General features: G+C 42.9%; 1 protein-coding gene across 1 annotated transcript in view; it reads right to left on the reverse strand.

Moving 5' to 3' along the window:
• Nucleotides 1-11,178: 11,178 nt before the first annotated feature.
• The window catches only part of LOC137273091 (ATP-dependent DNA helicase DDX31-like), a 95,229-nt gene continuing 79,106 nt past the window's right edge, over nucleotides 11,179-27,301 (reverse strand). Inside the window, exons 15-17 of the mRNA XM_067805539.1 lie at nucleotides 12,515-12,611; nucleotides 11,981-12,152; nucleotides 11,179-11,362 (exon numbers count right to left, since the gene is read on the reverse strand). Coding sequence (XP_067661640.1) covers nucleotides 11,233-11,362; nucleotides 11,981-12,152; nucleotides 12,515-12,611 — 399 coding nt within the window. The 3' untranslated portion in view covers nucleotides 11,179-11,232. The remainder of the gene's footprint in view (nucleotides 11,363-11,980; nucleotides 12,153-12,514; nucleotides 12,612-27,301) is intronic.

Below are 27,301 nucleotides of genomic sequence, written 5' to 3' on the forward strand. Positions count from 1 at the left end.
GGCTCTGGCGACAGAGTTACGTAACCTGTCTGCGTTTCGTTTGCGGGCGAGAGACAAGCAGACGACTTTTTTGCAACTTTTAAGCGCTTGGTATTAATTAACCACAAGTTTTTTTAAAAAGAAAATGGTGCTTCGTTTATGACTAACCAGAAGTCTTTCATATGCAGTGACAAAAAGAGTACCAAAAACTTGAGTTTAGTGGTCCTTTAACCCCCTGGATGCCGAGTTTTTTTTCAGGCGCACATTTTTATAAAGTTTGAAAAGTGAACGTTGTGCGAGATTTGCGATCGCGTGGCCCAGGTTTTGCGTACGGCTATGGAATTGCACAGACATGTAGAATATTTGATTTCCTATCCGTTGGTATAAATATAATTGCGGCTACCTCAGGGGTTTGAGAAATAGACACTGCTAAAAGTTGTTCAAAATTTTTGTGTGTGTTCAAAAACAGTAAATTTCTCAGTTTTTTATCGTGCACCAATAAAAGCACTCTGCTACGATTTTTTTAATTTGGCATCTTTACGGAAAGTGTGAGCGAAGAAAATACAGCTTGACATCTGAACGACATGAGTGTATATGAAATGGATGTATGTGCCAATGCATAACGTCATACTCACAAAATCAAAAATGACCCGCAATAAATGTCAAAAATCGATTTTCTACTATGACGTCAAACGTCGACAGAGAGGTCATGCACGTATAAAGATAAGGGGGCATAACTCAGCTATGGTTTACATTAGGTCAATGTAACTCCGATCACATGGAGAGAATTTGCTGTGGATATGGACAGTATATTTTCGTGATGTTTTGTTCACAGTGAACCAAACTATTCCAATACAAATTTCCCCAGTGTGAGAGGATACCTTTTGGTAGTTTCACAATTTGTAAGAAAAGATGCAAGTGTACTACATCAAAAATCAGGCAATAGCGATTTGGATGTCCCTATCCGATACATATTTTAGTTCTTAGATTCCCATATTCTCCTGTTTGTGTAGATGTATTTTTATTAATTTTCCATCATTATTAACGGAGTAACAGCCACATTTTCAAACGTAATGAAATAACTGAAAATAATGCGACATTTTAGTTGACGTCACAGCATGTTTTGTGCATTTTGTGACGTCGGAAAAAGACTACTCTGGTTGCTGATTAGTATATATCTAACCTAATTTCCATTCAATGTGTAAAAGATATCGGCTTCTGTGTCAGAATTCAACACTTTTTAGCCAAAATATAAAATGAATGGTTTTATCACTGAAATAGTGTCCTGAATATATCAACAATTACACGGTTTTACTACATATCTTATTGTGAGCAACACGCGCACCTGCCTAGCATCAATTTAGCTTAAATGAAAATTTCACGACACCTGAATATTCATCGAGTATTCATTTAGGAAAAAGACTTTTCTTCTCATGATTATGAAATCAATTCCCTTCATAAGTATGCAATGAAAGGTACAAAGAGATCGCTTTTTCAGTAAAGAAGTACTAGAAAATGGACGTAATGCTTGTCGAAATTAAGACTTGACCTGATGTATATATTTTTAACAATTTCCGTATAAATATTGTTTGAGTTAGACATTCTGCCATCAGATATATTTTAATCGCATTTGAATTGACTTTATTATCGAAAAACAATGATAATGAATCATGAAACGTTCTTGACAAAGTAGCACCTGGTCAATTAATATTGATAATAGTTTTGTCTATAAAAACGACACAAACCAATACAATGAACAAGACAATTCCTTTAAACAGTAGTATGTGTGCCCCGACATTTGATAAAATGTACAAATCATTTTCATTAATATTATCCGTTTTACTTCTAAGTTGGAATTAAATCGCTGTTTATTAACCTGTTCATATGTAACTGCAATATTTGTCCCAACGTATTGAATATTGCACATCACGTGAACTAAAGCACATGTTGCAGTAATGGCTACGTGTGATCTTCCAACACTTGTGTAGGGGCTTAAAATGTGGTATAATACACTTACTGAGTCAATTTCCCATGTAGATATTATTCAAACAATCAAAAGCTTTCAAAGAATAAACACGGATACCTTATATCCACACATGATATGGTGTTGAACATGGATATATGTAGATACTGAAATCAGTTTCATGAAAAAATATCTGAACGATGCGCAAAATATACATCACAATACTATAAGTGCAATCGGAATGGTATGGGCATTGTGTTTACTCTTGTTCAACCGACCTTCACCTCAAAGAAATTGCCTAATATGTGCAACAATGTTGACGTATGACATCACTACCGATGACCGATTTCTCTCAAAATGGCGGCTTCGCTGAGAAGGGTACACGGGATTTTGCGACGACTTTTTGCTTGATTCAGGGATCTTTTGTATATAAATGTGAGATGCAAGTAATCAGAATTATTCTGACTATTTGTGTATTCTGATATGTTCTTATCGTTTACATCGTAAATGACGGAACAAGCCAGAAATGCCGATAAGTACCGTTGTCGTTCTGCGTGATTTTGCGTCAGTCATGGCGTCACGCTGCACTGAAAGTTTGACAGTTTCTTATGAATTACCAAATTATTTCATTGTATCTATTTTCAATTTGCTATTTTTTGCCACGATACTCTTCCCCTGAATATTCTAAGCGTATTGAGCCATTGTAAGCAATGATTAGAGGGCTGGATGTTGGGAAATTTCCGAAAATGCTACGCAGTGTAAAATTGGAATTTTTCTTTGTTTACATTTCAGTCAAGCGCTGTCTTTCGAGCACAGCGTTCGTTTTCATACTAAATATATTTCGTTTCGTTTTGTCTAGACAGTTGGTATTGGTGACAAAGACCATTTGTAATTTGATTCTAAGATATATGGGGAATTCAATGATGCATTTGTCGCAGCTAACTATGAAGTATACATTATGTTATAGGCGTCTCAATACCGGCCTTCTCGAAACGTGATTTTGTAAACACTATCCAATATGGCGGAAAGCGCACTTCGGCGTTCGTGTAAGTGTATTTTCGAAAACATCCCAACCGATTCTGGGTACATCGGTGACGTTTCAGAATTATCATTCCTGGTTACATGAAAACTTGATATCAGTGATCATTAATATGCTATTTTTGAAATTCATTACTCCTAGTAATTATCCGATTTTCACATTTCAAAACATACTGCAAATAACGCTGTGAATCTCGATTTTGCACAGTTTGAAAAATGGCGACGTTTACGAAGAAGCCTATTTTGAATGGCGATTTTAAGCACTTTAGCTTGGTCTGAGATAAAAGTGGATGGTATCAAGAAACTGGGAATTTTCCGTAGAATTCAAAACTGTGAAGTATTTATATATGCGTGGTATATTTAGAAATGTGAAAATCGGATAATTACTAGGAGTAATGAATTTCAAAAATAGCATATTAATGATCACTGATATCAAGTTTTCATGTAACCAGGAATGATAATTCTGAAACGTCACCGATGTACCCAGAATCGGTTGGGATGTTTTCGAAAATACACTTACACGAACGCCGAAGTGCGCTTTCCGCCATATTGGATAGTGTTTACAAAATCACGTTTCGAGAAGGCCGGTATTGAGAAGCCCATTACATCATGTATACTTCATAGTTAGCTGCGACAAATGCATCATTGAATTCCCCATATATCTTAGAATCAAATTACAAATGGTCTTTGTCACCAATACCAACTGTCTAGACAAAACGAAACGAAATATACTTTGTATGAAAACGAACGCTGTGCTCGAAAGACAGCGCTTGACTGAAATGTAAACAAAGAAAAATTCCAATTTTACACTGCGTAGCATTTTCGGAAATTTCCCAACATCCAGCCCTCTAATCATTGCTTACAATGGCTCAATACGCTTAGTATATTCAGGGGAAGAGTATCGTGGCAAAAAATAGCAAATTGAAAATAGATACAATGAAATAATTTGGTAATTCATAAGAAACTGTCAAACTTTTAGTGCAGCGTGACGCCATGACTGACGCAAAATCACACAGAACGACAACGGTACTTATCGGCATTTCTGGCTTCTTCCGTCATTTACAATGTAAACGATAAGAACATATCACAATACACAGATAGTCAGAATAATTCTGATTACTTACATCTCACATTTATATACAAAAGATCCCTGAATCAAGCAAAAAGTCGTCGCAAAATCCTGTGTACCCTTCTCAGCGAAGCCGCCATTTTGAAAGAAATCGGTCATCGGTAGTGATGTCATACGTCAACATTGTTGCACATATTAGGCAATTTCTTTGAGGTGAAGGTCGGTTGAACAAGAGTAAACACAATGCCCATACCATTCCGATTGCACTTTTAGTATTGTGATGTATATTTTGCGCATCGTTCAGATATTTTTTCATGAAACTGATTTCAGTATCTACATATACCCATGTTCAACACCATATCATGTGTGGATATAAGGTATCCGTTTTTATTCTTTGAAAGCTTTGGATTGTTTGAATAATATTTACATGGGAAATTGACTCAGTAAGTGTATTATACCACATTTTAAGTCTCTACACAAGTGTTGGAAGATCTGCAACATGTGCTTTAGTTCCTGTGATGTGCAATATTCAATACGTTGGGACAAATATTGCAGTTTCATATGAACAGGTTAATAAACAGCAATTTAATTCCAACTTATAAGTAAAACGGATAATATTCATGAAAACGATTCTACATGTCTGTGCAATTTCATAGCCGTACGCAGATCCAGGACCACGAGTTTTTTTTCAGGCGCACATTTTCATAAAGTTTGAAAAGTGAACGTTGTGCGAGATTTGCGCTCGCGTGATCCTGGATCTGCGTACGGCTATGAAATTGCACAGACATGTAGAATATTTAATTTTCTATCCGTTGGTATAAATATAATTGCGACTACCTCAGGGGTTTGAGAAATAGACACTGCTAAAAGTTGTCCAAAACTTTTGTGTGTGTTCAAAAACAGTAAATTTCTCAGTTTTTTATCGTGCACCAATAAAAACGCTCTGCTACGATTTTTTTAATTTGGCATCTTTACGGAAAGTGTGAGCGAAGAAAATACAGCTTGATATCTGAACGACATAAGTGTATATGAAATGGATGTATGTGCTAATGCATAACGTCATACTCACAAAATCAAAAATGACCAGCAATAAATGTCAAAAATCGATTTTCTACTATGACGTCAAACGTCGACAGAGATGTCATGCACGTATAAAGATAAGGGCGCATAACTCAGCTATGGTTTACATTAGGTCAATGTAACTCCGATCACATGGAGAGAATTTGCTGTGGATATGGACAGTATATTTTCGTGATGTTTTGTTCACAGTGAACCAAACTATTCCAATACAACTTTCCCCAATGTGAGTGGATGCCATCTGGGAGTTTCACAATTTGTAAGAAAAGATGCAAGTGTACTACATCAAAAAGCGGGCAATAGCGATTTGGATGTCCCTATCCGAGACATATTTTAGTAATTAGATTCCCATATTCTCCTGTTTGTGTATATGTATTTTTATTAATTTTCCATCATTATTAACGGAGTAACAGCCACATTTTCAAACGTAATGAAATAACTGAAAATAATGCGACATTTTAGTTGACGTCACGGCATGTTTTGTGCATTTTGTGACGTCGGAAAAAGACGACTCTGGTTGCTGATTAGTATATGTCTAACCTTATTTCCACTCAATGTGTAACAGATCTCGGCTTCTGTGTCAGAATTCGACACTTTTTAGCCAAAATATAAAATGAATGGTTTTATCACTGAAATAGTGTCCTGAATATATCAACAATTGCACGGTTTTACTACATATCTTATTGTGAGCAACACGCGCCCCTGCCTAGCATCAATTTCGCATAAATGAAAATTTCACAACACCTGAATATTCATTGAGTATTCATTTAGGAAAAAGACTTTTCTTCTCATGATTATGAAATCAATTCCCTTCATAAGTATGCAATGAAAGGTACAAAGAGATCGCTTTTTCAGTACAGAACTATTAGAAAATGGACGTAATGCTTGTCCAAGTTAAGACTTGACCTGATGTATATATTTTTAACAATTTCCGTATAAATATTGTTTGAGTCAGACATTCTGACATATTTTAATCGCATTTGAATTGACTTTATTATCGAAAAACAATGATAATGAATCATGAAACGTTTTGACAAACTCGCACCTGGTCAATTAATATTCATAATAGTAAAAACGACACAAACCAATACAATGAACAAGACAATTCCTTTAAATAGTAGTATGTGTGCCCCTACATTTGATAAAATGTACAAATCATTTTCATTAATATTATCCGTTTTACTTATAAGTTGGAATTAAATCGTTGTTTATTAACCTGTTCATATGAAACTGCAATATTTGTCCCAACGTATTGAATATTGCACATCACGGGAGTTGCACATGTTGCAGTAATGGCTACGTGTGATCTTCCAACACTTGTGTAGAGGCTTAAAATGTGGTGTAATACACTTACTGAGTCAATTTCCCATGTAAATATTATTCAAACAATCCAAAGCTTTCAAAGAATAAAAACGGATACCTTATATCCACACATGATATGGTGTTGAACATGGATATATGTAGATACTGAAATCAATTTCATGAAAAAATATCTGAACGATGCGCAAAATATACATCACAATACTAAAAGTGCAATCGGAATGGTATGGGCATTGTGTTTACTCTTGTTCAACCGACCTTCACCTCAAAGAAATTGCCTAATATGTGCAACAATGTTGACGTATGACATCACTACCGATGACCGATTTCTTTCAAAATGGCGGCTTCGCTGAGAAGGGTACACAGGATTTTGCGACGACTTTTTGCTTGATTCAGGGATCTTTTGTATATAAATGTGAGATGTAAGTAATCAGAATTATTCTGACTATCTGTGTATTGTGATATGTTCTTATCGTTTACATTGTAAATGACGGAAGAAGCCAGAAATGCCGATAAGTACTGTTGTCGTTCTGCGTGATTTTGCGTCAGTCATGGCGTCACGCTGCACTAAAAGTTTGACAGTTTCTTATGAATTACCAAATTATTTCATTGTATCTATTTTCAATTTGCTATTTTTTTGCCACGATACTCTTCCCCTGAATATACTAAGCGTATTGAGCCATTGTAAGCAATGATTAGAGGGCTGGATGTTGGAAAATTTCCGAAAATGCTATGCAGTGTAAAATTGGAATTTTTCTTTGTGTACATTTCAGCGTCTTTCGAGCATAGCGTTCGTTTTCAAACAAAGCATATTTCGTTTCGTTTTGTCTAGACAGTTGGTACTGGTGACAAAGACCATTTGTAATTTGATTCTAAGATGCATGGGGAGTTCAGTGATGCATTTGTCGTAGCTAACTATGAAGTATACATGATGTAGTAGGCTTCTCAATACCGGCCTTCTCGAAACGTGATTTTTTAAACACTATCCAATATGGCGGAAAGCGCACTTCGGCGTTCGTGTAAGTGTATTTTCGAAAACATCCCAACCGATTCTGGGTACATCGGTGACGTTTCAGAATTATCATTCCTGGTTACATGAAAACTTGATATCAGTGATCATTAATATGCTATTTTTGAAATTCATTACTTCCAGTAATTATCCGATTTTCACATTTCAAAACATACTGCTAATAACGCTGTGAATCTCGATTTTGTACAGTTTGAAAAATGGCGACATTTACGATGAAGCCTATTTTGAAAGGCGAGTTTAAGCACTTTAGCTTGGTCAGAGGTAATAGTGGATGGTATCAAGAAACTGGGAATTTTCCGCAGAATTCAAAGTAGTATTGAAGTATTTATATATGCGTGGTATATTTAGAATTTTATTGGACTTCCAAGTGAGGTATGTAGAGGAAGGACATATATGTCCCTGTGGCATCCAGGGGGTTAAAGCTGAAAAATCACATAATGCTTCTGTAATGAAGTCGAGACTTACTATAAGATATCCTATAAATGTTCACAGACTGTGGTCTGCGAGCTATAAAATGCCGGAATGTTTCTCTAATATTGCTGCACTTCTACGTATCAGCACACTTAGCATTCAGTTTCTTGTGTGTTAGAGTGGCATGGTTGCCCATGACATTGTGAAACATGTATTTCTACATTGTTCCCTCAAATAAAGTAGTAGAAACGCCATGATTGAATCACTAGATGTTGACACCTTTGTCAGTTTATGGAATGACGAAGGCCTCTTTGTGGTCTTCCGAATGTTTATGCCCAAGAGCTTGAAAACGAAATATGGTTTAAATGTATAAAACTAATAGCAAACTCCGTGAAACCCTGGATATATCAACTAAAATACCTGCATTATTTTGGGCTGTGACACTCTATAACCTCTAACCTCTAAACAAACAAACACACACACACACACACACACACACACACACACACTCTCACACACACACGGGGGATAACTCGCTGAAAACACTAGACCATACTATAGATGGCAAACAGGTCGCTCAAACAGGTATGACGACGGACAAATCTCTCCTCCGTAAAGTCCTTTTTTCATGTTTCCCATCTCCTTACCACAGGAACTGTTGTTAGACCGAACTTACTTTAACAAATATTGCACACTTTCACGTATCAACTACATAAATTACAGAGATAAATGTGAAAAAAAGTTCTTTTTCTATTTCCGACAGTACTTTAATGAGAAATGCGTCACGACTACTGTCAGAAATGTGTGTGTCATCAGGACTGCTGTTAGAAATGTCATCAGGACCACTGTTAGAAATGTGTTGTCATGAGGATTACTGTGAGAAATGTGTTGTCATGAGGATTACTGTTAGAAATGTGTTGTCAAGAGGATTACTGTTAGAAATGTGTTGTCATGAGGATTACTGTTAGAAATGTGTTGTCATGAGGATTACTGTTAGAAATGTGTTGTCATCAGGAATACTGGTCTGTTACAATCTGTGAAGTTACTAACTTCTTCACCTTGGTATTCTATTAAGGGACAGTTTTTAGATGCTGCAATAATGCATCTTACAACTATTTATCCTATCACTTCTTACTGGGTTGTACTCTATAAATCTCTTCACTTTCCATCAATGGTTGATACTTCTGAGGACCTCACTGCCCCTGCACAAAGGTGAGAATTTTTCAATAATAATCACCTGAAATATACCAAACACTTTCGTGGGCGCAGCCATGGATGCGTGTCATATATTGCTGGCTTTGTGTGTTGCGATGAATCTATGCTGAGTATGTTTGTAGACACACCTTTGTATTTATAACAAAGAAGAAGATAAAAACGTGTTGTCACTGCAGTTCTGTTGGAATAATGTTCACGTTACATTTCAACTCACTCGCTGGATGTGAAGTTCCACTCTTCAGACATCTGTGGCTTGTTCACTGTAGTGATTGAGTTTAGTTTTATGCTACTTCTTGAAATATTCCAGAAATATCACGGCAGGGAAGACCAGAAATGGGCTTCACATATTTGACCAATGTGGAGAATCGAACCCAGGTGTTGAGTGTGATGAGCCAATGCTTTAACCACTGGGCTACCCCACCACCTCTTGCACAATTGTCTGAGTGTTACATCAGCACTTGTGACACAGTGCTTGAAGTGCACGTAGTGGCCATGGGCGGGACATCATCAATGTCTTCTTCATTAACTATTGCTAATGCATGCTGAGTATTGGGAGCAATGTGGCATGCCTGGAATCAAACAGAGAGGGAGATAGTCATTGCATGTAAAACTTGACAAAGCCAGGTGTCATTTGTTACTGAGTACTGGGTGTCATTTTTTACGGAGTACTGGTGTCAGGTGTCATTTGTTACTGAGTACGGGGTGCCAGGTGTCATTTGTTACTGAGTACGGGATGTCAGGTGTCCTTTGTTACTGAGTACGGGATGTCAGGTGTCATTTGTTACTGAGTACGGGATGCCAGGTGTCATTTGTTACTGAGTACGGGGTGTCAGGTGTCATTTGTTACTGAGTACGGGATGTCAGGTGTCCTTTGTTACTGAGTACGGGATGTCAGGTGTCATTTGTTACTGAGTACGGGATATGATTACACGATGCCATTTAGAAAGTGGTCAAATGCAACATATGTCATATTTGGGATTTCACTTTCTTAGTAAAGTACAAATTCTAGTACTTTTTCGGTTGAGTCCCATCCGGGATTCGAACCCGCACCCTCAGAGTCAGGCACCTAATCGCCAGCACACAAAGTCAGCCGCCTAGCCCCCTCAGCGGTGGAAGTCGCGGTGGCTGAGCGGGCTAGGCGGCTGACTTTGTGTGCTGGCGATTAGGTGCCTGACTCTGAGGGTGCGGGTTCGAATCCCGGATGGGACTCAACCGAAAAAGTACTAGAATTTGTACTTTACTAAGAAAGTGAAATCCCAAATATGACATATGTTGCATGAGTACGGGATGTCAGGTGTCCTTTGTTACTGAGTACGGGATGTCAGGTGTCATTTGTTACTGAGTACGGGGTGCCAGGTGTCATTTGTTACTGAGTACGGGGTGCCAGGTGTCATTTGTTACTGAGTACGGGATGTCAGGTGTCATTTGTTACTGAGTACGGGGTGCCAGGTGTCATTTGTTACTGAGTACGGGATGTCAGGTGTCCTTTGTTACTGAGTACGGGATGTCAGGTGTCCTTTGTTACTGAGTATGGGATGCCAGGTGTCATTTGTTACTGAGTACGGGGTGTCAGGTGTCATTTGTTACTGAGTACGGGATGTCAGGTGTCATTTGTTACTGAGTACGGGGTGCCAGGTGTCATTTGTTACTGAGTACGGGATGTCAGGTGTCATTTGTTACTGAGTACGGGATGCCAGGTGTCATTTGTTACTGAGTACGGGGTGTCAGGTGTCATTTGTTACTGAGTACGGGATGTCAGGTGTCCTTTGTTACTGAGTACGGGATGTCAGGTGTCATTTGTTACTGAGTACGGGATGTCAGGTGTCCTTTGTTACTGAGTACGGGATGTCAGGTGTCATTTGTTACTGAGTACGGGGTGCCAGGTGTCATTTGTTACTGAGTACGGGGTGCCAGGTGTCATTTGTTACTGAGTACTGGGTGTCAGGCGTCGTCGTCCACAAGGATCTGCATGTCAGGGGTCGTCTGTTGCAATGTGAGGTGTCATGTTGCACTGTCTGAGGCATATGTTAGTTCGAGGATTAGTACAATGATTGGAATTGCAGACAGACTGAAAAACTCTATAACAAAGGTTTTTATTAACAATATTTGAACAAATAATTAAAAAAGAATTCATTTAGGCCCCTTTAGCTTCCTCTTTTTGTATTTCTTCTTTCGTGGGCCCAAGGTTTTGGTCTTTGTCTTCATGAAGCCGCTGTCAAACTCTGATACCTCAGGCTTTCTGCTTCGCGGGAGCCCTGGTCTGTTAAAAACATAGGGATGACTGAACATGTCTGGCAGGTGATAGTCTCAAACAATGTCAACAAATTGACAGTCTTTCACCAGTCTCAAAAAGGTGAAAGTCTTTCACCAGTCTCCATAGGGTGACAGTCTTTCACCAGTCTCAATAGGGTGACGGCCTTTCACCAGTCTCCATAGGGTGACAGTCTTTCACCAGTCTCTATTGTGTGACAGTGTTTCATCAGTCTCAAAAGAGTGACAGTCTTTAATCAGTTTCAGTAGGGTGACAGTCTTTCACCAGTCTCATTAGGATGACAGTCTTTTACCAGTCTCAATACGGTGACAGTCTTTCATCTGTCTCAGTAATGTGACAGTCTCTCATAAGCCTCAATAGGATGGCTGTCTTTCACCAGTCTCAACAGGGTGACAGTCTTTCATTTGTCTCAGTAATGTGACAGTCTCTCACAAGTCTCAATAGGGTGACTACCTGTATATAACATCTGTTTCAACATGGTGACAGTGTTACACAATCAGTTTCAAAGGAAGAGTCAATGTTTACTGCCATAGAGTACCACTGTATAACATGTGAAATAGAATGTAGAATATTTCTCTTCACTGGAACAAAGGAATGGTTACCCACCTCTGTTTTCGTTTCTTTACAACATGGTGTCCCATCCTGTCTCCAATACCAGCTGGTGCTTCCCGTAGTCCAAACATTTTGGCAACATGACCAAGGTGAAGGTCAGGGATCTTCAAGATAGACTTTAGGTGATGAGGGTATGTGGCATATGCCCTGATGAACGACTTGAACCCTGGAACCGGTTTATAGGAATGAGATCACAAACACTAAATGACAGATGCCATGATGTTTTGCTGTGATGGAATGACGACTCCCAGATAGTGAAATAAACATGCGGCGCACATGTTGGAACCTGCGTACAAGAAAAGCAGCACTATACTGACACTATATCCTCACTCAGAAATAAACATGTTTATTTGCTCTTCTCTCTCAGACAATCCAGTGACTGACATTATGAGCACTGATCAAACAATGCCTTTTAAAACAGCCACATTTAACAAGTCACTGTTACACCTCCGACATCACAAGAGTATTACTGTTAACTCTTTTAGCCTGGGCAGTACTCACACCACATATCTCTCAACTCACTATTACCTCTCTGAGCGAAGATCAGCATCTCTTCTTGTCCCTGTATCAAGTTCTCGAACCTCATTTGCAGGTGTGTGGCACTCTCCACCAGATCCCGTGGCCTCTACAACAGTAGAAACATGTGAAACATGATTGGAACAGTGAGTTAATTCCCAGACAATCACAATGCATCTTCTGTGAGCTAAGCTACCTGACGATTAAACAAGGCATAAATACATCATAAACTAGATGTTTATCTCCACCCAAATATTGGGCCAATGGAGCATCAACCCACTCTATTGGGTGAGAAATGTGTTGACCCATGCTCTTACACCAGATACTCATTGACCCACTCTACTGGGCCCGGAAAGCTTTGACACACGCTGCTGTGGCCAATCATCATTGAATCCCACTACGTTATTGATAATGTGGAACACCGTGCCACTAGCACAAGTATGGAAGGCAACAATACACAACAGCGCCACTAGCACACATATGGAAGGCAACAATACACAACAGTGCCCCTAGCACACGTATGGAAGGCAACAATACACAACAGTTCCCCTAACACAGGTATGGAAGGCAACAATACACAACAGTGCCCCTAGCACAAGTATGGAAGGCAACAATAGACAACAGTGCTCCTAGCACACATATGGAAGGCAACAATACACAACAGTTCCCCTAGCACAGGTATGGAAGGCAACAATACACAACAGTGCCACTAGCACAAGTATGGAAGGCAACAATACACAACAGCGCCACTAGCACACATATGGAAGGCAACAATGCACAACAGTGCCCCTAGCACAAGTATGGAAGACAACAATACACAACAGTGCCCCTAGCACAAGTATGGAAGGCAACAATACACAACAGTGCCACTAGCACAAGTATGGAAGGCAACAATGCACAACTGTGCCCCTAGCACACATATAGAAGGCAACAATACACAACAGTTCCACTAGCACAAGTATGGAAGGCAACAATACACAACAGTGCCACTAGCACAAGTATGGAAGGCAACAATACACAACAGTGCCCCTAGCACAGGTATGGAAGGCAACAATACACAACAGTGCCCCTAGCACAAGTTTGGAAGGCAACAATACACAACAGTGCCCCTAGCACAAGTATGGAAGGCAACAATACACAACAGTGCCCCTAGCACAAGTATGGAAGGCAACAATAGACAACTGTGCCACTAGCACAAGTTTGGAAGGCAACAATACACAACAGTGCCACTAGCACAAGTTTGGAAGGCAACAATACACAACAGTGCCACTAGCACACGTATGGAAGGCAACAATACACAACAGTTCCCCTAGCACAGGTATGGAAGGCAACAATACACAACAGTGCCACTAGCACACGTATGGAAGGCAACAATACACAACAGTTCCCCTAGCACAGGTATGGAAGGCAACAATACATAACAGTGCCCCTAGCACAAGTTTGGAAGGCAACAATACACAAGAGTGCCCCTAGCACAAGTATGGAAGGCAACAAAACACAACAGTGCCACTAGCACAAGCATGGAAGGCAACAATACACAACAGTGCCACTAGCACACGTATGGAAGGCAACAATACACAACAGTGCCCCTAGCACAGGTATGGGAGGCACCAATACACAACAGTGCCCCCAGCACAAATATGGAAGGCAACAATACACAACAGTGCCCCTAACACAGGTATGGAAGGCAACAATACACAACAGTGCCCCTGGCACAAGTATGGAAGGCAACATTACACAACAGTGCCACTAGCGCAAGTATGGAAGGCAACAATACAAAACAGTGCCACTAGCACAAGTATGGAAGGCACCAATACACAACAGTGCCACTAGCACACATATGGAAGGCAACAATATACAACAGTGCCCCTAGCACAAGTATGGAAGGCAACAATAGACAACTGTGCCACTAGCACAAGTTTGGAAGGAAACAATACACAAGAGTGCCCCTAGCACACATATGGAAGGTAACAATACACAACAGTGCCACTAGCACAAGTATGGAAGGCAACAATACACAACAGTGCCCCTAGCACAAGTTTGGAAGGCAACAATACACAACAGTGCCCCTAGCACAGGTATGGAAGGCAACAATACACAACAGTGCCCCTAGCACATGTATGGAAGGCAACAATACACAACAGTTCCACTAGCACAGGTATGGAAGGCAACAATACACAACAGTGCCACTAGCATAAGTATGGAAGGCAACAATACAAAACAGTGCCCCTAGCACAAGTATGGAAGGCAACAATACACAACAGTGCCACTAGCACAAGTATGGAAGGCAACAATACACAACTGTGCCCCTAGCACACATATGGAAGGCAACAATACACAACAGTGCCACTAGCACAAGTATGGAAGGCAACAATACACAACAGTGCCACTAGCACAAATATGGAAGGCAACAATACACAACAGTTCCCCTAGCACAGGTATGGAAGGCAACAATACACAACAGTGCCACTAGCACAAGTATGGAAGGCAACAATACACAAGAGTGCCCCTAGCACAAGTATGGAAGGCAACAATACACAACAGTGCCACTAGCACAAGCATGGAAGGCAACAATACACAACAGTGCCACTAGCACAAGTTTGGAAGGCAACAATAGACAACAGTGCCCCTAGCACAGGTATGGAAGGCAACAATACACAACAGTGCCACTAGCACACGTATGGAAGGCAACAATACACAACAGTGCCCCTAGCACAGGTATGGAAGGCAACAATACACAACAGTGCCCCTAGCACAGGTATGGAAGGCAACAATACACAACAGTGCCACTAGCACACGTACGGAAGGCAACAATACACAACAGTGCCCCGAGGACAAGTATGGAAGGCAACAATACACAACAGTGCCACTAGCACAAGTATGGAAGGCAACATTACACAACAGTGCCACTAGCACAAGTATGGAAGGCAACAATACAAAACAGTGCCCCTAGCACAAGTATGGAAGGCAACAATAGACAACAGTGCCACTAGCACAAGTATGGAAGGCAACAACACACAACAGTGCCCCTAGGATAAGCATGGAAGGCAACAATACACAACAGTGCCACTAGCACAAGTATGGAAGGCAACAATACACAACAGTGCCACTAGCACAAGTATGGAAGGCAACAATACACAACTGTGCCCCTAGCACACATATGGAAGGCAACAATACACAACAGTGCCACTAGCATAAGTATGGAAGGCAACAATACACAACAGTGCCACTAGCACAAGTATGGAAGGCAACAATACACAACAGTGCCACTAGCACAAGCATGGAAGGCAACAATACACAACAGTGCCCCTACCACAAGTTTGGAAGGAACAATACACAACTGTAACCCTAGCACACGTATGGAAGGCAACAATACACAACAGTTCCCCTAGCACAGGTATGGAAGGCAACAATACACAACAGTGCCACTAGCACAAGCATGGAAGGCAACAATACACAACAGTGCCACTAGCAAAAGTTTGGAAGGCAACAATACACAACTGTAACCCTAGCACACGTATGGAAGGCAACAATACACAACAGTTCCCCTAGCACAGGTATGGAAGGCAACAATACACAACAGTGCCACTAGCACAAGCATGGAAGGTAGCAATACACAACAGTGCCAGTAGCACAAGTTTGGAAGGCAACAATAGACAACAGTGCCCCTGGCACAGGTATGGAAGGCAACAATACACAACAGTGCCCCTAGCACACGTATGGAAGGCAACAATACACAACAGTGCCCCTAGCACAGGTATGGAAGGCAACAATACACAACAGTGCCCCTAGCACAGGTATGGAAGGCAACAATACACAACAGTGCCCCTAGCACACGTATGGAAGGCAACAATACACAACAGTGCAGCAGGCACAAGTATGGAAGGCAACAATACACAACAGTGGCACTAGCACACATATGGAAGGCAACAATACAAAACAGTGCCCCTAGCACAAGTATGGAAAGCAATAATAGACAACAGTGCCACTAGCACAAGTATGGAAGGCAACAATACACAACAGTGCCACTAGCACACATATGGAAGGCAACAATACACAACAGTGCCCCTAGCACAAGTATGGAAGGCAACAATACACAACAGTGCCACTAGCACAAGTATGGAAGGCAACAATACACAACAGTGCCCCTAGGACAGGTATGGAAGGCAACAATACACAACAGTGCACCTACCACAAGTTTGGAAGGCAACAATACACAACAGTGCCCCTAGCACAAGTATGGAAGGTAACAATACACAGCAGTGCCCCTAGCACAAGTATGGAAGGCAACAATAGACAACTGTGCCACTAGCACAAGTTTGGAAGGCAACAATACACAACAGTGCCACTAGCACAAGTATGGAAGGCAACAATACACAACAGGGCCACTAGCACAAGCATGGAAGGCAACAATACACAACAGTGCCACTATCACAAGTATGGAAGGCAACAATAGACAACAGTGCCCCTAGCACAGGTATGGAAGGCAACAATACACAACAGTTCCCCTAGCACAGGTATGGAAGGCAACAATACACAACAGTGCCACTAGCACACGTATGGAAGGCAACAATACACAACAGTTCCCCTAGCACAGGTATGGAAGGCAATAATACACAACAGTGCCACTAGCACACGTATGGAAGGCAACAATACACAACAGTTCCCCTAGCACAGGTATGGAAGGCAACAATACACAACAGTGCCCCTAGCACAAGTTTGGAAGGCAACAATACACAAGAGTGCCCCTAGCACAAGTATGGAAGGCAACAAAACACAACAGTGCCACTAGCACAAGCATGGAAGGCAACAATACACAACAGTGCCACTAGCACAAGTATGGAAGGCAACAATACACAACAGTGCCCCTAGCACAGGTATGGGAGGCACCAATACACAACAGTGCCCCTAGCACAGGTATGGGAGGCACCAATACACAACAGTGCCCACAGCACAAATATGGAAGGCAACAATACACAACAGTGCCCCTAGCACAGGTATGGAAGGCAACAATACACAACAGTGCCCCTGGCACAAGTATGGAAGGCAACAATACACAACAGTGCCACTAGCACAAGTATGGAAGGCAACAATACACAACTGTGCCCCTAGCACACATATGGAAGGCAACAATACACAACAGTGCCACTAGCACAAGTATGGAAGGCAACAATACACAACAGTGCCACTAGCACAAATATGGAAGGCAACAATACACAACAGTTCCCCTAGCACAGGTATGGAAGGCAACAATACACAACAGTGCCACTAGCACAAGTATGGAAGGCAACAATACACAAGAGTGCCCCTAGCACAAGTATGGAAGGCAACAATACACAACAGTGCCACTAGCACAAGCATGGAAGGCAACAATACACAACAGTGCCACTAGCACAAGTTTGGAAGGCAACAATAGACAACAGTGCCCCTAGCACAGGTATGGAAGGCAACAATACACAACAGTGCCACTAGCACACGTATGGAAGGCAACAATACACAACAGTGCCCCTAGCACAGGTATGGAAGGCAACAATACACAACAGTGCCCCTAGCACAGGTATGGAAGGCAACAATACACAACAGTGCCACTAGCACACGTACGGAAGGCAACAATACACAACAGTGCCCCGAGGACAAGTATGGAAGGCAACAATACACAACAGTGCCACTAGCACAAGTATGGAAGGCAACATTACACAACAGTGCCACTAGCACAAGTATGGAAGGCAACAATACAAAACAGTGCCCCTAGCACAAGTATGGAAGGCAACAATAGACAACAGTGCCACTAGCACAAGTATGGAAGGCAACAACACACAACAGTGCCCCTAGGATAAGTATGGAAGGCAACAATACACAACAGTGCCACTAGCACAAGTATGGAAGGCAACAATACACAACAGTGCCACTAGCACAAGTATGGAAGGCAACAATACACAACTGTGCCCCTAGCACACATATGGAAGGCAACAATACACAACAGTGCCACTAGCATAAGTATGGAAGGCAACAATACACAACAGTGCCACTAGCACAAGTATGGAAGGCAACAATACACAACAGTGCCACTAGCACAAGCATGGAAGGCAACAATACACAACAGTGCCCCTACCACAAGTTTGGAAGGCAACAATACACAACTGTAACCCTAGCACACGTATGGAAGGCAACAATACACAACAGCTCCCCTAGCACAGGTATGGAAGGCAACAATACACAACAGTGCCACTAGCACAAGCATGGAAGGCAACAATACACAACAGTGCCACTAGCAAAAGTTTGGAAGGCAACAATACACAACTGTAACCCTAGCACACGTATGGAAGGCAACAATACACAACAGTTCCCCTAGCACAGGTATGGAAGGCAACAATACACAACAGTGCCACTAGCACAAGCATGGAAGGTAGCAATACACAACAGTGCCAGTAGCACAAGTTTGGAAGGCAACAATAGACAACAGTGCCCCTGGCACAGGTATGGAAGGCAACAATACACAACAGTGCCCCTAGCACACGTATGGAAGGCAACAATACACAACAGTGCCCCTAGCACAGGTATGGAAGGCAACAATACACAACAGTGCCCCTAGCACAGGTATGGAAGGCAACAATACACAACAGTGCCCCTAGCACACGTATGGAAGGCAACAATACACAACAGTGCAGCAGGCACAAGTATGGAAGGCAACAATACACAACAGTGGCACTAGCACACATATGGAAGGCAACAATACAAAACAGTGCCCCTAGCACAAGTATGGAAAGCAATAATAGACAACAGTGCCACTAGCACAAGTATGGAAGGCAACAATACACAACAGTGCCACTAGCACACATATGGAAGGCAACAATACACAACAGTGCCCCTAGCACAAGTATGGAAGGCAACAATACACAACAGTGCCACTAGCACAAGTATGGAAGGCAACAATACACAACAGTGCCCCTAGGACAGGTATGGAAGGCAACAATACACAACAGTGCACCTACCACAAGTTTGGAAGGCAACAATACACAACAGTGCCCCTAGCACAAGTATGGAAGGTAACAATACACAGCAGTGCCCCTAGCACAAGTATGGAAGGCAACAATAGACAACTGTGCCACTAGCACAAGTTTGGAAGGCAACAATACACAACAGTGCCACTAGCACAAGTATGGAAGGCAACAATACACAACAGGGCCACTAGCACAAGCATGGAAGGCAACAATACACAACAGTGCCACTATCACAAGTATGGAAGGCAACAATAGACAACAGTGCCCCTAGCACAGGTATGGAAGGCAACAATACACAACAGTTCCCCTAGCACAGGTATGGAAGGCAACAATACACAACAGTGCCACTAGCACACGTATGGAAGGCAACAATACACAACAGTTCCCCTAGCACAGGTATGGAAGGCAATAATACACAACAGTGCCACTAGCACACGTATGGAAGGCAACAATACACAACAGTTCCCCTAGCACAGGTATGGAAGGCAACAATACATAACAGTGCCCCTAGCACAAGTTTGGAAGGCAACAATACACAAGAGTGCCCCTAGCACAAGTATGGAAGGCAACAAAACACAACAGTGCCACTAGCACAAGCATGGAAGGCAACAATACACAACAGTGCCACTAGCACAAGTATGGAAGGCAACAATACACAACAGTGCCCCTAGCACAGGTATGGGAGGCACCAATACACAACAGTGCCCCTAGCACAGGTATGGGAGGCACCAATACACAACAGTGCCCACAGCACAAATATGGAAGGCAACAATACACAACAGTGCCCCTAGCACAGGTATGGAAGGCAACAATACACAACAGTGCCCCTGGCACAAGTATGGAAGGCAACATTACACAACAGTGCCACTAGCGCAAGTATGGAAGGCAACAATACAAAACAGTGCCACTAGCACAAGTATGGAAGGCACCAATACACAACAGTGCCACTATCACACATATGGAAGGCAACAATATACAACAGTGCCCCTAGCACAAGTATGGAAGGCAACAATAGACAACTGTGCCACTAGCACAAGTTTGGAAGGAAACAATACACAAGAGTGCCCCTAGCACACATATGGAAGGCAACAATACACAACAGTGCCACTAGCACAAGTATGGAAGGCAACAATACACAACAGTGCCCCTAGCACAAGTTTGGAAGGCAACAATACACAACAGTGCCCCTAGCACAGGTATGGAAGGCAACAATACACAACAGTGCCCCTAGCACATGTATGGAAGGCAACAATACACAACAGTTCCACTAGCACAGGTATGGAAGGCAACAATAGACAACAGTGCCACTAGCATAAGTATGGAAGGCAACAATACAAAACAGTGCCCCTAGCACAAGTATGGAAGGCAACAATACACAACAGTGCCACTAGCACAAGTATGGAAGGCAACAATACACAACTGTGCCCCTAGCACACATATGGAAGGCAACAATACACAACAGTGCCACTAGCACAAGTATGGAAGGCAACAATACACAACAGTGCCACTAGCACAAATATGGAAGGCAACAATACACAACAGTTCCCCTAGCACAGGTATGGAAGGCAACAATACACAACAGTGCCACTAGCACAAGTATGGAAGGCAACAATACACAAGAGTGCCCCTAGCACAAGTATGGAAGGCAACAATACACAACAGTGCCACTAGCACAAGCATGGAAGGTAGCAATACACAACAGTGCCACTAGCACAAGTTTGGAAGGCAACAATAGACAACAGTGCCCCTAGCACAGGTATGGAAGGCAACAATACACAACAGTGCCACTAGCAGACGTATGGAAGGCAACAATACACAACAGTGCCCCTAGCACAGGTATGGAAGGCAACAATACACAACAGTGCCCCTAGCACAGGTATGGAAGGCAACAATACACAACAGTGCCACTAGCACACGTACGGAAGGCAACAATACACAACAGTGCCCCTAGGACAAGTATGGAAGGCAACAATACACAACAGTGGCACTAGCACAAGTATGGAAGGCAACATTACACAACAGTGCCACTAGCACAAGTATGGAAGGCAACAATACAAAACAGTGCCCCTAGCACAAGCATAGAAGGCAACAATAGACAACAGTGCCACTAGCACAAGTATGGAAGGCAACAATACACAACAGTGCCCCTAGGATAAGTATGGAAGGCAACAATACACAACAGGGCCACTAGCACAAGTATGGAAGGCAACAATACACAACAGTGCCACTAGCACAAGTATGGAAGGCAACAATACACAACTGTGCCCCTAGCACACATATGGAAGGCAACAATACACAACAGTGCCACTAGCATAAGTATGGAAGGCAACAATACACAACAGTGCCACTAGCACAAGTATGGAAGGCAACAATACACAACAGTGCCACTAGCACAAGCATGGAAGGCAACAATACACAACAGTGCCACTAGCACAAGTTTGGAAGGCAACAATACAAAACTGTAACCCTAGCACACGTATGGAAGGCAACAATACACAACAGTTCCCCTAGCACAGGTATGGAAGGCAACAATACACAACAGTGCCACTAGCACAAGCATGGAAGGCAACAATACACAACAGTGCCACTAGCACAAGTTTGGAAGGCAACAATACACAACTGTAACCCTAGCACACGTATGGAAGGCAACAATACACAACAGTTCCCCTAGCACAGGTATGGAAGGCAACAATACACAACAGTGCCACTAGCACAAGCATGGAAGGTAGCAATACACAACAGTGCCACTAGCACAAGTTTGGAAGGCAACAATAGACAACAGTGCCCCTGGCACAGGTATGGAAGACAACAATACACAACAGTGCCCCTAGCACACGTATGGAAGGCAACAATACACAACAGTGCCCCTAGCACAGGTATGGAAGGCAACAATACACAACAGTGCCTCTAGCACAGGTATGGAAGGCAACAATACACAACAGTGCCCCTAGCACACGTATGGAAGGCAACAATACACAACAGTGCCCCTGGCACAAGAATGGAAGGCAACATTACACAACAGTGCCACTAGCACACATATGGAAGGCAACAATACAAAACAGTGCCCCTAGCACAAGTATGGAAAGCAATAATAGACAACAGTGCCACTAGCACAAGTATGGAAGGCAACAATACACAACAGTGCCACTAGCACACATATGGAAGGCAACAATACACAACAGTGCCCCTAGCACAAGTATGGAAGGCAACAATACACAACAGTGCCACTAGCACAAGTATGGAAGGCAACAATACACAACAGTGCCACTAGGACAGGTATGGAAGGCAACAATACACAACAGTGCCCCTAGCACAAGTTTGGAAGGCAACAATACACAACAGTGCCCCTAGCACAAGTATGGAAGGTAACAATACACAGCAGTGCCCCTAGCACAAGTATGGAAGGCAAGAATAGACAACTGTGCCACTAGCACAAGTTTGGAAGGCAACAATACACAACAGTGCCACTAGCACAAGTATGGAAGGCAACAATACACAACAGGGCCACTAGCACAAGCATGGAAGGCAACAATACACAACAGTGCCACTATCACAAGTATGGAAGGCAACAATAGACAACAGTGCCCCTAGCACAGGTATGGAAGGCAACAATACACAACAGTTCCCCTAGCACAGGTATGGAAGGCAACAATACACAACAGTGCCACTAGCACACGTATGGAAGGCAACAATACACAACAGTTCCCCTAGCACAGGTATGGAAGGCAATAATAGACAACAGTGCCACTAGCACACGTATGGAAGGCAACAATACACAACAGTTCCCCTAGCACAGGTATGGAAGGCAACAATACATAACAGTGCCCCTAGCACAAGTTTGGAAGGCAACAATACACAAGAGTGCCCCTAGCACAAGTATGGAAGGCAACAAAACACAACAGTGCCACTAGCACAAGCATGGAAGGCAACAATACACAACAGTGCCACTAGCACACGTATGGAAGGCAACAATAAACAACAGTGCCCCTAGCACAGGTATGGAAGGCACCAATACACAACAGTGCCCCTAGCACAGGTATGGAAGGCAACAATACACAACAGTGCCCCTAGCACAGGTATGGAAGGCAACAATACACAACAGTGCCCCTAGCACAGGTATGGAAGGCAACAATACACAACAGTGCCCCTAGCACAGGCATGGAAGGCAAAAATACACAACAGTGCCCATGGCACAAGTATGGAAGGCAACATTACACAACAGTGCCACTAGCGCAAGTATGGAAGGCAACAATACAAAACAGTGCCACTAGCACAAGTATGGAAGGCAACAATACACAACAGTGCCACTAGCACACATATGGAAGGCAACAATATACAACAGTGCCCCTAGCACAAGTATGGAAGGCAACAATACACAAGAGTGCCCCTAGCACACATATGGAAGGCAACAATACAGAACAGTGCCACTAGCACACATATGGAAGGCAACAATACAGAACAGTGCCACTAGCACAAGTATGGAAGGCAACAATACACAACAGAGCCCCTAGCACAAGTTTGGAAGGCAACAATACACAACAGTGCCCATAGCACAGGTATGGAAGGCAACAATACACAACAGTGCCCCTAGCACATGTATGGAAGGCAACAATACACAACAGTTCCACTAGCACAGGTATGGAAGGCAACAATACACAACAGTGCCCCTAGCATAAGTATGGAAGGCAACAATACACAACAGTGCCCCTAGCACAGGTATGGAAGGCAACAATACACAACAGTGCCCCTAGCACAAGTATGGAAGGCAACAATACACAACTGTGCCCCTAGCACACACATGGAAGGCAACAATACACAAGAGTGCCACTAGCACAAGTATGGAAGGCAACAATACACAACAGTGCCACTAGCACAAGTATGGAAGGCAACAATACACAACAGTTCCCCTAGCACAGGTATGGAAGGCAACAATACACAACAGTGCCACTAGCACAAGTATGGAAGGCAACAATACACAACAGTGCCCCTAGCACAAGTATGGAAGGCAACAATACACAACAGTGCCACTAGCACAAGCATGGAAGGTAGCAATACACAACAGTGCCACTAGCACAAGTTTGGAAGGCAACAATAGACAACAGTGCCCCTGGCACAGGTATGGAAGGCAACAATACACAACAGTGCCCCTAGCACACGTATGGAAGGCAACAATACACAACAGTTCCCCTAGCACAGGTATGGAAGGCAACAATACACAACAGTGCCACTAGCACACGTACGGAAGGCAACAATACACAACAGTGCCACTAGCACAAGTATGGAAGGCAACAATACACAACAGTGCCACTAGCACAAGTATGGAAGGCAACAATACAAAACAGTGCCCCTAGCACAAGTATGGAAGGCAACAATAGACAACAGTGCCACTAGCACAATTATGGAAGGCAACATTACACAACAGTGCCACTAGCGCAAGTATGGAAGGCAACAATACAAAACAGTGCCACTAGCACAAGTATGGAAGGCAACAATACACAACAGTGCCACTAGCACACATATGGAAGGCAACAATATACAACAGTGCCCCTAGCACAAGTATGGAAGGCAACAATACACAAGAGTGCCCCTAGCACACATATGGAAGGCAACAATACAGAACAGTGCCACTAGCACACATATGGAAGGCAACAATACAGAACAGTGCCACTAGCACAAGTATGGAAGGCAACAATACACAACAGAGCCCCTAGCACAAGTTTGGAAGGCAACAATACACAACAGTGCCCATAGCACAGGTATGGAAGGCAACAATACACAACAGTGCCCCTAGCACATGTATGGAAGGCAACAATACACAACAGTTCCACTAGCACAGGTATGGAAGGCAACAATACACAACAGTGCCCCTAGCATAAGTATGGAAGGCAACAATACACAACAGTGCCCCTAGCACAGGTATGGAAGGCAACAATACACAACAGTGCCCCTAGCACAAGTATGGAAGGCAACAATACACAACTGTGCCCCTAGCACACACATGGAAGGCAACAATACACAAGAGTGCCACTAGCACAAGTATGGAAGGCAACAATACACAACAGTGCCACTAGCACAAGTATGGAAGGCAACAATACACAACAGTTCCCCTAGCACAGGTATGGAAGGCAACAATACACAACAGTGCCACTAGCACAAGTATGGAAGGCAACAATACACAACAGTGCCCCTAGCACAAGTATGGAAGGCAACAATACACAACAGTGCCACTAGCACAAGCATGGAAGGTAGCAATACACAACAGTGCCACTAGCACAAGTTTGGAAGGCAACAATAGACAACAGTGCCCCTGGCACAGGTATGGAAGGCAACAATACACAACAGTGCCCCTAGCACACGTATGGAAGGCAACAATACACAACAGTTCCCCTAGCACAGGTATGGAAGGCAACAATACACAACAGTGCCACTAGCACACGTACGGAAGGCAACAATACACAACAGTGCCACTAGCACAAGTATGGAAGGCAACAATACACAACAGTGCCACTAGCACAAGTATGGAAGGCAACAATACAAAACAGTGCCCCTAGCACAAGTATGGAAGGCAACAATAGACAACAGTGCCACTAGCACAATTATGGAAGGCAACAATACACAACAGTGCCCCTAGGATAAGTATGGAAGGCAACAATACACAACAGTGCCACTACCACAAGTATGGAAGGCAACAATACACAACAGTGCCACTAGCACAAGTGTGGAAGGCAACAATACACATCAGTGCCACTAGCACACATATGGAAGGCAACAATACACAACAGTGCCACTAGCACAAGTGTGGAAGGCAACAATACACAACAGTTCCCCTAGCACAGGTATGGAAGGCAACAATACACAACAGTGCCACTAGCACAAGCATGGAAGGTAGCAATACACAACAGTGCCACTAGCACAAGTTTGGAAGGCAACAATAGACAACAGTGCCCCTGGCACAGGGATGGAAGACAACAATACACAACAGTGCCCCTAGCACACGTATGGAAGGCAACAATACACAACAGTGCCCCTAGCACAGGTATGGAAGGCAACAATACACAACAGTGCCTCTAGCACAGGTATGGAAGGCAACAATACACAACAGTGCCCCTAGCACACGTATGGAAGGCAACAATACACAACAGTGCCCCTGGCACAAGAATGGAAGGCAACATTACACAACAGTGCCACTAGCACACATATGGAAGGCAACAATACAAAACAGTGCCCCTAGCACAAGTATGGAAAGCAATAATAGACAACAGTGCCACTAGCACAAGTATGGAAGGCAACAATACACAACAGTGCCACTAGCACACATATGGAAGGCAACAATACACAACAGTGCCCCTAGCACAAGTATGGAAGGCAACAATACACAACAGTGCCACTAGCACAAGTATGGAAGGCAACAATACACAACAGTGCCACTAGGACAGGTATGGAAGGCAACAATACACAACAGTGCCCCTAGCACAAGTTTGGAAGGCAACAATACACAACAGTGCCCCTAGCACAAGTATGGAAGGTAACAATACACAGCAATGCCCCTAGCACAAGTATGGAAGGCAAGAATAGACAACTGTGCCACTAGCACAAGTTTGGAAGGCAACAATACACAACAGTGCCACTAGCACAAGTATGGAAGGCAACAATACACAACAGGGCCACTAGCACAAGCATGGAAGGCAACAATACACAACAGTGCCACTATCACAAGTATGGAAGGCAACAATAGACAACAGTGCCCCTAGCACAGGTATGGAAGGCAACAATACACAACAGTTCCCCTAGCACAGGT

Source organism: Haliotis asinina, chromosome 2, assembly GCF_037392515.1.
Source record: "Haliotis asinina isolate JCU_RB_2024 chromosome 2, JCU_Hal_asi_v2, whole genome shotgun sequence".
Taxonomy (NCBI): Eukaryota; Metazoa; Mollusca; class Gastropoda; order Lepetellida; family Haliotidae; genus Haliotis; species Haliotis asinina.